The sequence below is a fragment of the Mytilus edulis genome, chromosome 6 (assembly GCF_963676685.1).
Source record: "Mytilus edulis chromosome 6, xbMytEdul2.2, whole genome shotgun sequence".
Classification (NCBI taxonomy): domain Eukaryota; kingdom Metazoa; phylum Mollusca; class Bivalvia; order Mytilida; family Mytilidae; genus Mytilus; species Mytilus edulis.
Genome location: NC_092349.1, coordinates 24,967,748 through 24,982,689, shown reverse-complemented (window position 1 = coordinate 24,982,689; position 14,942 = coordinate 24,967,748). Strand labels below are relative to the sequence as shown.

Genomic DNA, 14,942 nt, shown 5'->3' with positions numbered 1-14,942 from the left:
ACTTTGTATATTAGATTGCATGTGTTAATTGTTTAGTGGATATATTGTATGAATTTTGTAATTTGTGTTGATTTATATTTATTTATATGCTCTTTATGAGCCCTTTTATTAGGAATAAAGATATTCTAATTTATTTGTTACTTGGGATTGCCAATTTCCATGGAAAAATTCAACCAAAAAGTCCTCGGCTAATCAAATGACAAATCAAAAGCTTTTAAAACATATCAAGCGAATTTGAATGGGACTATGCAACTGTCATATTCCTGACATCATATATAAAGTATGGGTAGCAGCTGCAAGCTCTAATATATAGAATGAGTTGGGAGATGTACATCCTATGTACAGATGGTGTAGGTATATTGCTAGCCTACTAAGGTTGGGGAACTTAATGATAATTTTGAAATTTAAAATCGTCTCATTTGTCATAGGTTTTGGTACTAAAATGACCGCTTATGTCAAATTCGAGGTAAAAGTATAAAATTTAGACAGAGGCAGCCATGCATTATTTCCTAATCTCTAGTTTTGGAGGGAATATTAATGGAACCCAATCAGAAAAGTTTGGATTGTTAATGAAAATAACATCATCAATATATCTGAATGTGAACTTATATGATATGGCTTCTTTGCTTTTTTTTCAAGTGTCTGAATGAAGTCCGACTCATATGAAAAAAAAATGGCCAGCAAGAACAGGCACACAGTTCGTATCCATAAGAATGCTGGCATCTTGTTGGAAAAGTCTACACGATGGCTTCAAATTCAACAGACATGCTGATCCTGTGAATAAGCAACTATTGCATAAAAATCATTTGTTGTTCTATGTACAATCCAACATCTAAGCCCGAGAAATCACATCAAAATGATGTTGGGCTTATCATCTGCACCACTTACAAAAACACCATAATTTCAAATTAATCTGTTACTCCAATTAAAATTAGTTAGTTGACTGGAACCACATGTTATGTTATTGTGATCCATAAGTGGTAATTGTTGCATAAATAGGTTAGTAATAAATACACTGTCTCCCCCTTTTTTGTAAGGTTTTATATAAAAATGACCCTCTTTTTATTACATACTATGAAAAAATGCATTAACGTTTGATAAATATATATTGATTTGGGGTATGTAGGATCTTCATATCATATATAAATATGCTATTCGGAATCTCAAATTATTAATGGTCAATATTATTAAACCAATTATGTAATTTGAAAGTTCACCTTCCAAAGAAGATCCCCAAAGACCTGGGAATTTTGTCACCTGATCTGTGTACAAGTTTATTGGTCATTCTTTCTTCAATATTAATATAATTATCAAAGGCGGACCCAGGGGGCCCTGTGGCCCTGGGGGTTGCCCTCCTCCTTTTTCATGGGAAAAACTTGGTTGATTACATAGGGAATCACTGAAGCTGGACTGGAGCGGGCCTTCTATTAGGTTAATCATCCCCCTTTAAAAAGTTCTGGATCGGTCTCTGACTATAGGTACTGAACCTCAGTGAATGCAACACCCCTACCATAAAAATATTGAGGTATCATTTAGTATCAATGGGGTTTATCCCCTACAAGAGGATTATACCCAATTATTTTTACATGTTTTTTTTCATCTAACCATCTTATGACAATCAATGCAATCAATACATGCAATAAGAGGGTGTGGTTCAGAGCCCTCATAGTATTTAAGTAACAACACGTTTCATGTATCTGTATTAATGAACTTAATTAAGACGTTGAAATTTACCATATATTAAAGATTCAATGCTTAAATATAACATAAAAAACTATGAAAAAATAATACATTAGGGAGCTACCATTTGATTTTTATGGGGGGGGCTAGGATGAAAAAATTTGTCCTGCCTTTTTTTTTAGTTGTAATCTCTGTCCTGCCTTTTTATTTTTCACTCAATTCGGTCCTGCCTTTTTTTTTTATTAGTTTATCCTGACTTTTTTTACCTAAATTGTCATCCTGCCTTTTTTTTTTTGCAAAGTGTCTCATCCTGCCTTTTTTTTTAACTCAAAACTCCTGTCCTGCCTATTTTTTTAAAATTTCATCCTAGCCCCCCCATAAAAATCAAATGGTAGCTCCCTTATTCAAAACTTGTGCTTCTTTTTTTTAATATCTGATGAGGTAATGTGTAGCTGTAAAACTAAATCAAAATATTTACTATTTACTTTGTAATTTCTTTACTTGATGGTTTATCAAAAATTTACACATTTTAAACATTTGTTTAATGTAATATTATCTGTCCCCTAATCAGTAGTGGATGACAGATTTATATCTCTTCTTAACCATTTTAAAATTGAGAGAAGATATGAAATTTTCACTCTGAAGGTCTTAGTTTCAAGACTGTGTAGCATATTTACCTTTTTTGTTAATTATTAACAAGTATTTGTTTAGTTTTACTATAGAAATCCTTGCTATTACGATATGTGCAGTTTCTGGGTTCTGGCTCGGGATCAGCAGTTTGAATATAGCAGTTAATTGTATGGGAAGTAACTCAAAATGTAAATAAATAAAAGAGAAAATGCAGAACTTCTTGAAGAAGTTTCCAACACAACGAACGACAAGAGTGACAAGAATTTTGACACGAACAGCTTACACAAAAGCAACTACATTAAATGATAATGAATTTGAACACACTGTTCCATTCTCTAGTGCTCGTTTAGGCCACTTTACACAGCCAAAACCTAAGTTGGGAAATTTTCTGAAACAGGACCAAACTTTGTTGAAAATCCTTGAGAAGAATATACCAAAACAGGTATAAGTTTTACTAGCACATATTTAAGGGAGCTACCATTTGAGTTTATTAGGGGCGAGTGGGCGTGGCTAAAAAGGGTGGGACAGGAGTAACCCAGTTTTGGCTAGAAAAAATAGACAGGATAAGACAATTTGCAATAAAATAAAAAGCAGGATGACAATTTATGTAAAAAAGTCAAGTTAAACTAATAGATAAAGGCATCACCATATAGATTGAAAAATAAAAAGGCAGGACAAATTACCCATATGCAACTTTTCCAGTCATAATTATCAAATGATTATGTTCGATAACTCTGCATGTTACTGGTTTAATTTGGATTATGTAAAATTTACTGGTTACCCGATGAATGATTTAAAGCAAATTAAACAATATATTTATTTCACCTTGGTAATTTAATATCCATTTGAGGTCTTTTTTTTATAAATATAAAATAATATCATAATAAATTTCATCGAGAACACTAATTAATCTACAGTCACGTACATTGGTATTATCATTATTTATTATTTACGTATTGTCAAAACTTACATCGTGATTAGGTGCCATGTTTGTTTTCGATCTTTGATCACGTTGATTTTATGACTTAATTAGTATCTCCTTTATCTAGCTATGCCCTTGGCTATCATTATAGTGACTATAACATGTCACATTTAATTGCAATGTAAACAGTGAAATTAAATTGAATTATGTGCATGTTCAAAATAAGTGTCGAACATCGTCCACGTTTGAAAATTATTTGGTCACCATTTTTTTTCAAAATTTCATAAAATAAACAGCATGTAACAGCTTTATCATGTTTATCAAAAGGAACCAATGTTTGATTATATGCTGCTCTAACAATGTATGTCTAAGGTAAGTCAATGACTGAAAACGCGAGCATCCAACGGTTATTTGATTTTCAATGTAACAATCTTACAAAATATATTTTTACCAAGTCATCCCACGCTGTCAATGAGGTCGCCATCTTGAAAAAAATACCAGATTTTCTGAAAATGACTGATTTTCAAATCAATTTGGAAGGGACATGATAAAAAATTAAGCTATTGCATATATACAATATTTCAAATATTTATGAATATAGTAATAAGCACATATTCCCACAATTATTCCATCTGTTTTGTTTAAATCGCAATTTTAGGTTTAACACGACAGAAAATCCAATATTTATCGGAGTTGGGTGATTAACAGTGTGAACTTATCGAGGCAACAAGACAAATTTTCAAAAGCATTTGGAAGGGAGAAGACCAAAATTTAAACTTTTTCAAAAGGCATAAATATATTTCTTAATATACATGTATGAGGAATTACTATATATATATATATTCCCACACTTTTTGTATCATGAACTTAAAGTACTTTATTTTATCGATTCTTGAAAGCTCCTGTGCATTTCTATACATTTTACTTAATATGGGTGATGTGTGACGTCATCAAAGTCACGTGATGACTGCTATAGTTGGATATGCTAAAAAAAGTCCAAGAGCAAATTTTTCATCCTAACCTATCCCCCCTCCAAAAAAAAATTAAATAAATAAAATAAAATTGTAGCTTCCTAAGCTTTGCTGGCCAGTTTAGTTTTTGTTATAGATTTGCATCTGTTGGCTACTATACTTTAAAGCGTTAGATAAAAACTTCTCATTTATAAGTAACATTGTCATAAATGCATGAAAAGCTGAAACCACTAGCACTGGGCCCAATAGACAACTTTCGAGTTCGATGCATTTCCGTCAAAAACTCTGGTTTTAGTGAACGTCATTTGTGCATTTAGGGGCGTCGTCACTTCCATTCCAATGTTGAACGAGTAGTTGGAAAACTATATTTCTATATTGTACGAATTATTCGGCAAATTGAATTCTTAAAATTGACAATCAGCATTGCTGTCATTAGGGAATTGTCATTAAGTACCTGCAGAACAACCATTATTTCTAGTTTATCCTGCACAATGACGATCACTAAGACGCTTGATGAACTTAAATAGTGCAGGGATACAGGCGACCCCCTCTATCTGGTAATTGACGTCATAAAGGTGCGTATAATTGACGAGTTTTTTCCGGTGACGGATGAACTCGAAAGTGGTCTATTATCAATGATTATTGCAACATATTTTTTTTGGCAGCTGGTTTAAATAAAAGTTTTCAGTGAAATTGGACAAACCGAGTAGTTGTCCCTAAAAATTTTAAAATGTCCATTTTAAAAAAATTCTGAATTATGTCGATTAGTCATGTTCATGATGTTGGTAGCTAATAAAAATGTATATGAATTTATCAAGTTGTTTGCAAAAACTACAATCATGATGATATAAAGAAAGATATATTAGTTAGAATGTGAAATTGTTTTATAAGTTAAACATCTTACAAGAATTATTGCCCTTGAAAGCAAATTTTACCTATTTTTGCATTTGTGCAAAACCATAATCATGAGGGTAGTATTTTTGTAGCCCTCTACTGTCAGTCGTCTAATGTTTAATTTTTTTTTACTATGATTCATCAGTATATCCTTATTGTTATTCGTCAAAACTTGATTAGTCAAAATATTCTTATCGTGATTTGTCATAGGTCTCAAATAATTATCTTTACCATTATTTTTGGAGAAAGAAAATAACTTATTTGGAAGCCAGGCATTAAAAAAAAACTAAAAGAATTTAAACATTTTGATTAATTAAAAGTTTGATAAACATGATAAACAATTTGAATTTTGAATTCAATCACATGCATGACATGCCTGTCAATGAAAATGTAATTGTAATTTTCTGGGTATAGTTATAGTACTTATTTTACATTCATACTTTTTTTAGCATTACCAAACAGTAGAAGATGATCTACTCAGATTTAGTGAGAGAATTTCAACAGAAATTGATGACCTTGGTTTTCAATGTGAAAAAGAGAAACCATATGTACAGACATTTGATGCATGGGGTAACAGAGTAGATCAACTGGTTACCTGTGAAGCATGGAAGAAAATGCACAACATCTCAGCAGAAGAAGGTCTTATTTCTTTAGGATATGAAAACCCAAACGAAGAATGGAGGTTAGATGTTATGTATTTATTAAACATTTTGTGGTGTCAGTTCTAAGGCCAGGATTTTTTAATTTGTTGGTTTACGGATCCGCCGACCCGATTTTGCCGATTCCTAGAATAAAAATAAAATTGACTTTTCATGCTTTTTTATTCCCGCCGACCCAAACAAATACATTATCCCTGAAAAATAATTAAATGATTCTTTTTTTATGAAATGAAATGCATGAATCACTAACAAAATTGATAACACTCTCTGTTGTGAAAAAATAAAACTTCCAGTTTACGTTTCTAAAAATAGACAAATCAATTATAACTGACCTTGAAATGTCGTTTACGCAAATAATTTTGCGGAACGAAATCTGTGTTTAAAACCCATTACAAATAAGTTTGTTTCCCTTATTTGTCATCAGTCTGTAAGATGCATAATCTCATAGAAATAGACTTGTCCAAATGTGGACAGGTGGAAAGCACCTTGGAAGTAAAAGTTCTGAATATCAACAAGTCATTTAGAATTTTCTTGTTTCATGGATAATAAAAAAAAAATATCGTCCATTTGGATAAAAAACGGGAATGCATGACACTAGATTATACAATACAATAATACAATACAATATTTTTATTTTCCAAATTAAAGGGCCCATTAAGAGCATAACATTAGTTACAACATGACATAAACATTACAGAGTGATTAAAGAAACATAAAATAATAATTGAAATTCAAATGCATGAAGAAAGGATCAGTGGTCAAGGGGAGATAATTTTGATATATTTTAGAGTATCTAACTAATTTTCTGATTTTCTTAGTTGCAGGCCTTTATCCAGGTATGCACATAAAATAGATAGAAATCTGCTATCTTCATTAATCATGATCCATGAAAAAAGATCATTTATATTTAAACTATCTAAACTGGGGTATTTTTTTTATATAATCAGTGATATCTCTTCTGAGGTTATTGTAAATAGGGCATTCCAGAAGAAAGTGCATTTCATTTTCAATACAATTTGTATTACAATATAAACATATCCTCTCATGTCGAGGTAATATTTCATATTTACCACATACATTGGTAATTCGTTCATGTCTGCCAGTTTCTATTCTTAAACAGTGATTGCTAAGTCTGTATTTTGTTAATAAATGTTTTTGTGGGTGCTTTAAATCTAAATAATTTTCATAGTCAAATGACTTTTTGAATGAAAAATAAGTGTCCAATTTGCCTTGATTCTGTAAATAAAAATCTCGCATTTTCTCCCAATCATTTTGAAAATTTAATTTGAGCTGTTTTTTCAATAAGTTTTTAAATTTATTTTTTCCTAGATTTTTACATATATTTAGGTCAATACCCAATTTTTCACTGTAGAAAATGATATTAGAGAGCCATGAATTATTGGAACTGGTTTGACCTTTACTTTCTATCATTTTTAACTCAGCATAAGCATTTTTCAATAAATCAGATGGAGAATTCTCTAGTCTATGCCAATACATAAACATATGTGTTAGCAAATTTATATAAAGAGGATATCTACCCAATTCAGACAGGACTGCTACATTTGTGCACATCTTTGTAACACCAATAATATAATTACAAAATTTTAAATTTAGCTTCTCAAACTCCCAATCTTTAAATATGTCATAAAGGGACAAATTTTTCCTTTTAGAAGTAATGTTAATAACACCCCAATTTTCACAACCATAAGTTACAATTGGCTGTATACAGTGATCAAATAAATGCAAAAGAGTTTTAATAGGAGGATTAGATGATTTCAAATCTTTATAAAGTTTAAAACTGGCCTTTTGACCGAATAATTGTTTCCTGGCTTCATTAAAGTTTCCAGTATTTTGGATGACTATGCCAAGATATTTGTATTGTTTAACACATTCAATAGAATTATTTCCTACATTGAAATTTTCATTAAGGAGTCTACCACTCCTATTGAATATTATAATCTTGGTTTTCTTCACATTTATTTCCATACACCAATCTTTGCAGAATGTGCACAAAGTATCAAGTCTCTTCTGAAGCCCTTCTTTTGAGTCAGATATTAATACAAGATCATCAGCATAAAGTAGACATGGTATCTTTTCATCATTTAAATTGACATCATCATAATTGTTAGATAATATATCTGGCAAATCATTAATAAACAGTTTAAACAATGTGGGACTCAAAACATCACCTTGTCGTACACCAACATTATATCTAAAAAAATCAGTTATTTTGTCTTATACTTTAACACACACTTTGTCATTACTATACATAGATTTCAAAATGTTATAAAAAATACCATTATTTGTATGCTGTAATAATTTGTATAATATACCAATATGAATAACCTTGTCAAAGGCCTTGCGAAAATCTACAAAACATACATACAATTTACCTTTGCCTCTTTTAACATATTTTTCTATGAGACATTTTAGTACAAAAATGTGATCCGAAGTGCGAGCTTTCTTAGAAAAACCAATTTGAGTTTTGTTTATGATATTATTATCAGATAAAAATTTATCAAGTCTGTTATACAGAATGGTATTGAAAAGTTTGCCAAGACTATTATTGATGGCAATACCTCTGTAATTTTCAGGGTTCTGCGGGTTATCAGATTTGAATATAGGAGTAATGTAGCTCTCAGACCAATTACTGGGATAAATGCCAGATAGAAGAATGGCATTAAAAAGTTTTAGTAAGCAATCTTGCATATAACTCTGTGAAACTTTTAACATTTCATTTGTAATAGTGTCTAGACCTGGACTTTTCCCAGATTTTAATTGCCTCAGGGCTTTTTGGAGTTCACCAGGGGTGATTTTAAAGTCAATCTCACTGAATCCAAAGTTTTTCTTTTCTAATAGTTTAAGTTTACTCTTTATCTCTTTTATCTTGGACTTTATGTGTTCATTTTCAGGAATTGATGACAAGTCAGAGAAATATTTATACCAAATGTCACCATCTATGTTGTTTTTAGTTTCTGAATTATTTTCAAGACGGAGTTGATTGACAAGGTTCCAATAATCCTTTGGATTTTCTGATTCTAGATTGCTTAAACGGTCCAAAATATTTTCTCTAAATTCTCTTTTCTTTTTCCTCCTTAGTTTGGCAAATTGTTTATTAAGTTTGAAAAAAGAGCCACGCACTATCGGATCTTTCGGAAATTTTGACATTAATATAGCTTTATCATTAACATGTTTTTTCAAACTTTTTAAATCTTGGTCAAACCATTTTTTATGATTACATGTTTTTACCCTTTTCTTCTTCTTTTTTAGTGATACTTTGCACACTTTTTCGTATATTGAATGAATACTATATGTGGCATCATTCACATTCTTTTTGTCTAAGATAATTTTGTTATTTAAAAAATATTTTAGCTCATTTTGTATGACAGGATGTGTAAATGATTCCTGGAAATTTTGAATACTTTCTGTGTCCCATTTATACCTCAAAGGAAAGTCTTTCATATGACTTTTATTTTTTTCCAATTGGAAAGATGCTAAAATCTTAAAAGTGATTTTGCAATGGCAATCAGAAAAATTTGCCTTAAAATCTGATACATTAAAATATAAAATTTGCTGGAGTAGGCTTTGAGAAACTAAAGCATAATCAACTACACTGCATCCATTAGGTTTGAAACATGTAAATTTACCCGTGCTATCACCACACATACGCCCATTCAAGATACGTAACTGATTACCTATACAAAATTCTAGCAAGTTTTTCCCTCTGGAATCAGTTATTAAATCTTTACTGACCCTTTCCTCTGTGAAACAGTCTACATCATAATTTTCATCAAATAAAGGAACATGGGAGGTGCTGTCACCATCAATATAGTCTTTTTCTGACCCAGTTCTGGCATTAAGATCCCCTACTAACAGGATGTCCCCCATAGACCCATAACTATCAGTTATATCCTTTTCTATTATCTCCAGTAGGTCTGTTTGGCTTTTGGGAGCATAGTATATCAAGCACAGATATATATCTTTGTTTAAATTGAAAAATTCTCTCTTCAATTTTAGCCATTGGTATTCTGAGGTCCCGTTATTCAAAAAATTTACACCTTTACGAATTTCTTTACGTATGAGAATCCCTAGACCACCAAAATATCTGTTATTTTTAGATTTTGGTCTGCAGAATGGATAGTACAAAAAGTTATCAAATTTCAAATGATTTTCATAACCAACATGGGTCTCAGTTAATAGAACTAAATCATTTTGTGCTAATTCTGATAAAAAATTCTTATCATTTGACTTATCATGATGTTCTGACAGCAACCCCCCAACATTCCAGCTGCATATATTTAGACTAGTTTTCATATTGTATCTTATAATAACGTATATATGTATTTGTATATTTATGTGTACACACTACACTAGCCTTTTTTTTTAAATCTCTTATATCTGTATTTGGTTGTACAATATATTTGAATATCTATTACGTTGTATATCTAGATCTATTTTTAGTTGTACACAAAAAATTGAATTTACTCGATATGTTATATATAAAAAAAAAATAGTACTAAAAAATGTTTATTGAAATAATCTCTCTGCCTGAGGATTATTTAGCTGATATAATATTCAAAATAACAACACAGCTCAGTACAATTTGTTTAAAAAGAAGATATCAATGAGGTTTATACTATAGGTAATTTTAACAGTCTATCGGTATCCTCTACGGCCACGTCCATAGCCACGTCTGCCGCCTCTGCCTCCTCTACCTCTATAGGGTCGTCCTCTTCCATATCCATTTCTTCCCTGTGTACTGCGTGGAGGCAAATTAAGGGCTTTATCGATACAGTCACGGATATTTGCAGCTAGTACAGCAGTTCCATCAGGAGTAAGATGAAATTGGTCCTGAGCTATATATCTATTCATCACTTGTCCTTTGTATGCCAAGTTGCTATTGTCGCATAGGATAACAGAGTCATCTCCCCTGAACTTGGTTTTCATTAGAATTGTTATAAGTTGTCCATCTGAGTTATAATCTTCAGAATTGCTTCTCGGTGTTGGCAAGGAGATCACGATCTTGATATTATTGAAACGTGAACGTATATCATCGCATATCCTAGTCATACTGTCAACACAGTCATTTGGAGTTTTGTTCATTAACTCATTCGTTAAGGAGTGTAACACAATAACGTTTGGTTCACTCTCAAGCTTTTGGAGTTCTTTTTCTGTTTCGTCAAGGGTATATGCTGTAACTTTGTGCACATTGTAGTCTGGTGAGATTCTAGGGTCTATGTTTTCAGTATTTGAGGTGCCCATGAGAATAACTGATGGTTTTGATGGTCTAGATATTGGCACCGTTTGGAATTCTCCGTCGCCACAACTGGCATGTATTTTTAAACTAAGAATCTCTTTTTCTTTGTCTTCAATGTCTTTGCGAAGAGCAGTAAATGATGATTCTAATGATTCTATTTTGTTTTTCCTTACCTGCATCTCCTTGTTAATTTCACCAAGATCCAGGTCTAATTTATTAATTTTGTCACTTTGTGATTTATTTTTCTGTGTAAGCATCTCACATTTAGTTTCCATTTTGGTTTTCAGTAGTTCTTTTTCAAGTGTAGTTTCATGATTTATATGCTGAATTTTGCATTTTAGTTCTCCATTTTCTCTTTCTAAATTAGCCTTTTTGTTAATCACAGATTCTACTTTGTCCATCATTTGAGTAAACCTTTCTTCATTTTGTTGAATGGTATGTTTATATGCAATGTCCATTGAAGTCATTTTCGAAACCAGCATGTCAGTTTGTTGTTGACATATTTTATCAAGAGCGTTGGTAAAATGTTTTCCATACATGTCATAAATTTTTCCATGTTATTATTTTGGTCCACTGTCTGAGACACTATATTTTTTTCGTGTTGTTCCATTGTTTGGTTCTCATTGTTTTTGTTGGATATTTCTTTAGTGCCTGATGGGCTCTTTACGAAGGTGTTATGGTTAATATCTAAAGTAGCCGTATCCGTGATATCTGATTGTAATGTTTGTTTGGCATTTTTAATCTTTGTTGAGTCTTTGTCTTCACTAGTTGACAAATTATGGGCAACAACTTTCTCAACAATTTGGAGTAAGACAGGGAAGTCAATTGTAACGAATGTATCTTTGTGATTTCCTTGTATTTGAATCAGGCCAGTGTTTATGTGTAGCTGTATTTTATACAGTAATGGATTTGGCTGATCTGTCTTTGTTGATAGTTCAATACAGACTGTTTTATTTCCTGTTTTCTCTGACCAGTTGTCAGGTTCATCAAACCAGTTCACTGCATACTGGGTCGATTTACCATAGTGTTCATAATATACGAGATGTAACGCTTTGATCCAAGGGTACAGTTTATCATGGGGAATGCGAAAGGCGACCATGTGAGCAGCTTCTGCGTATAGATTTTGGTCTATGGTTTCAATTAATGTTTGTTTCCCCTTATCAGTTGTTGGCAATTTAAATTTATTTGGCATATGTTCATAAGGATAATCATCATAGATACTTGTCAGGTCTAATGAATGTTCTCTGATAATATTGTCTGTGTTCAGAAATTTTCCGCTGTCCGCCATTTTGTTTATTTTAGTTTTACACGTGGAGTGAAATCACTGCAATTTAATGTATCTGCTGCATTTTTTTAGGCGTGATGTTTCTGTTTTGATAGAAAATCATTATTTCATAATCTGTATCATGTTTAAGAATGATCGGCTGGCAATAACCACAGCTATGGATGTGTTTTCTTCTCTTACATAGATGCTGCCATCTTAATCAAAGGGAGTTAACTCCGTCTCTATAAACCCGATATTCTCGTTTTTTCCGTGGACGAGTCTATTACATTTTTGACACGTGTGCTGAAACTTATTTTCGTACGACGTTTTTTACATTTTTTTCTTTATCAGTTTTCGTTTTGGAAGATCATTACTCACCAAGTTTTCTGGAATTGATTAAGAGCTACGCGAATTTGTTTTTCTTGTTTGTGAAAAGACAATTTAATTTCGTCTTTGTCTGTGAACACCCCCCTTTTTTACGGCAAATCATTAGACAATGTCATGCGATATTTATGACAGCTGAGCAAGAATATTTCATCGAACTAAAATTTGAAATGATGACAAAATAGCATAAAAAACATTTTGTTAGAATGGTGAAATGTATATTTATTTTGCATTTTTTTTTTTCTGTCTTGAAAGATATTTTTTTTTCTTTTTTTTCCCGACCGACCGACCCGATTTTTTCATGGGGAAAATCCGTAAACCAACAAATTAAAAAACCGTGGCCTAATACCATTATTCATGTTTGTGGTGTCAGTTCTAATACCATTATTCATGTTTGTGGTGTCAGTTCTAATACCATTATTCATGTTTGTGGTGTCAGTTCTAATACCATTATTCATGTTGTTCAATAACAGTTGCATCAGAATGGAATTAAAAGTATTGCGTTTAAAATTTTGCCTCCATCAGTTAATGATTTGATATTGTTGCAAATACAACAATAATTTACTAAGGTGTAGCCAGTACACTTACAATCAGCATGATCAGTAACAAACATGACAAAGTCAATCATGAAAATGTAGAATACTAATTTACATACATCAATTTACATGTACTCTCAAATTTTAAAGTTTCATTATCCCTTATTTTACTATTATTTAAATTTAAGGGGGCTCACAGGTCTAAATCAACTTTTTTTCTAATATAGGATTTTGTTATTTTTTTTTATGATTAAACTTTATCTTACTCAATAAAAAGATAAAATAAAAATATAGGGTCACCGTTCATTTAAGCTCTCAATCTGCCTCTGACAGAAGCATGCATTTTTGTAAATGTCCTTTTTTCTGTTGAACTAATAGGAGTAATATTGGTAATATCGAAAATAAAAAAAGAACTTAATTACAGAAACCACAGCTTAAATTTTACAATTATTTAGATTATGTATAGCTTTTGTTTGAAAACAATAATAAAAAAGATAGGTCACAGATAAATTAAAAAAAATATTTCAATTTAAACGTAAAAAAAATGCCATTTTTGCACCAAAGGGAAATAATTTGGAGCTTTTTCAATGATATAAATAAACATTTTTAAAGTCATCTGTGGCCAAACCAAATTGATTTGTCAGGGTGATTTTTGTACTGGTCATGTTATAAAGTAATAACTAATAGTGTAATAAATAAAATTTGTAATGAAAAAACAAATGTTTAATTTTTTGCTGATTTTTTTGTTTAATTTTAGACAGTACATGTATATCAATCATGTCACAAAATTACTATCTTTTGTTCTTCAGTGAGAAGTTTATTAGAAATAGTCTATAAGTGTATTGAAACACTTTTATTAAATGATAACTGTAATTTGTTTTTCAGACGTTTACATCAGATGTCTAAGCTGTACATATTTGCCTCATCCTCTGGACTTTATAGTTGTCCATTGGCTATGACAGATGGCGCTGCAACAATTATAAGGGTAAGTACTTTTTACTTATACATTAAGTTTCCAAATTGATCATGTTCTTGTATCACAGATTTGTGATTGAAGGGGTCATGTTATAAATATTTAATATATGGAAAACAGTTTAAATTAAAAAAAATCACCGTATATTTTCTTTTTCCTGCAATTTTTTCATTTTAGCATTAAGTTTTAAAGTGGAACAAATAAATTATTTTTGCACCATAAACTTCTGTCTTGTGGTGTGAGGTGGTCATGCCTTTTACTAATAAATGTTTATAAGAGTAGAGATAAAAAAATAGCTGTATATATATTTGGTTTTACACTAAAATTTTTAGCAGACGAAATGTATTGATTGAAAATCTTTATGCAATTTACAATCATTGACTGTATATTACTGTAAGCCACAATTTATGTTTTTATGCTTTCTCTGTATAATAATTTATGATATATGTTTGTAGAGAATAGAAAATCCAACCAGTCAATTACTGAAGGCTTTTCAAAACTTAACTTCAAGAAATCCTGAAGAATTTTGGACATCTGGCCAATGGATGACTGAAAAGAAAGGAGGTTCTGATGTAGGTAAGGGGAGACAACTTTAGAGCAGACAGGAAAACCATACAAATTTCAGATGCCAAAAGTTGGATTTCCAGTTGCTTTGGATCTGAAAATTTATTAAGGTTATCCTGGTCATTAGGTTACACAGGATTGATAACTGATAAATCATTTAGAATTAAATGTAGTAATACAAAATTTGCTAGATTAGAATATTAGAAAT

At 31.2% G+C, this 14,942-nt stretch overlaps 1 protein-coding gene across 2 annotated transcripts in view; it reads left to right on the top strand.

Moving 5' to 3' along the window:
- The first annotated feature begins 2,469 nt into the window (after nucleotides 1-2,469).
- The window catches only part of LOC139527392 (acyl-CoA dehydrogenase family member 11-like), a 34,708-nt gene continuing 22,235 nt past the window's right edge, over nucleotides 2,470-14,942 (top strand). Inside the window, exons 1-4 of one of the 2 annotated variants that reach the window (XM_071322803.1) lie at nucleotides 2,470-2,752; nucleotides 5,547-5,779; nucleotides 14,083-14,182; nucleotides 14,626-14,746. In XM_071322803.1, the coding sequence (XP_071178904.1) occupies nucleotides 2,519-2,752; nucleotides 5,547-5,779; nucleotides 14,083-14,182; nucleotides 14,626-14,746 (688 nt within the window). In that variant the 5' untranslated portion in view covers nucleotides 2,470-2,518. The remainder of the gene's footprint in view (nucleotides 2,753-5,546; nucleotides 5,780-14,082; nucleotides 14,183-14,625; nucleotides 14,747-14,942) is intronic. The other variant, XM_071322804.1, reaches the window with a different exon arrangement.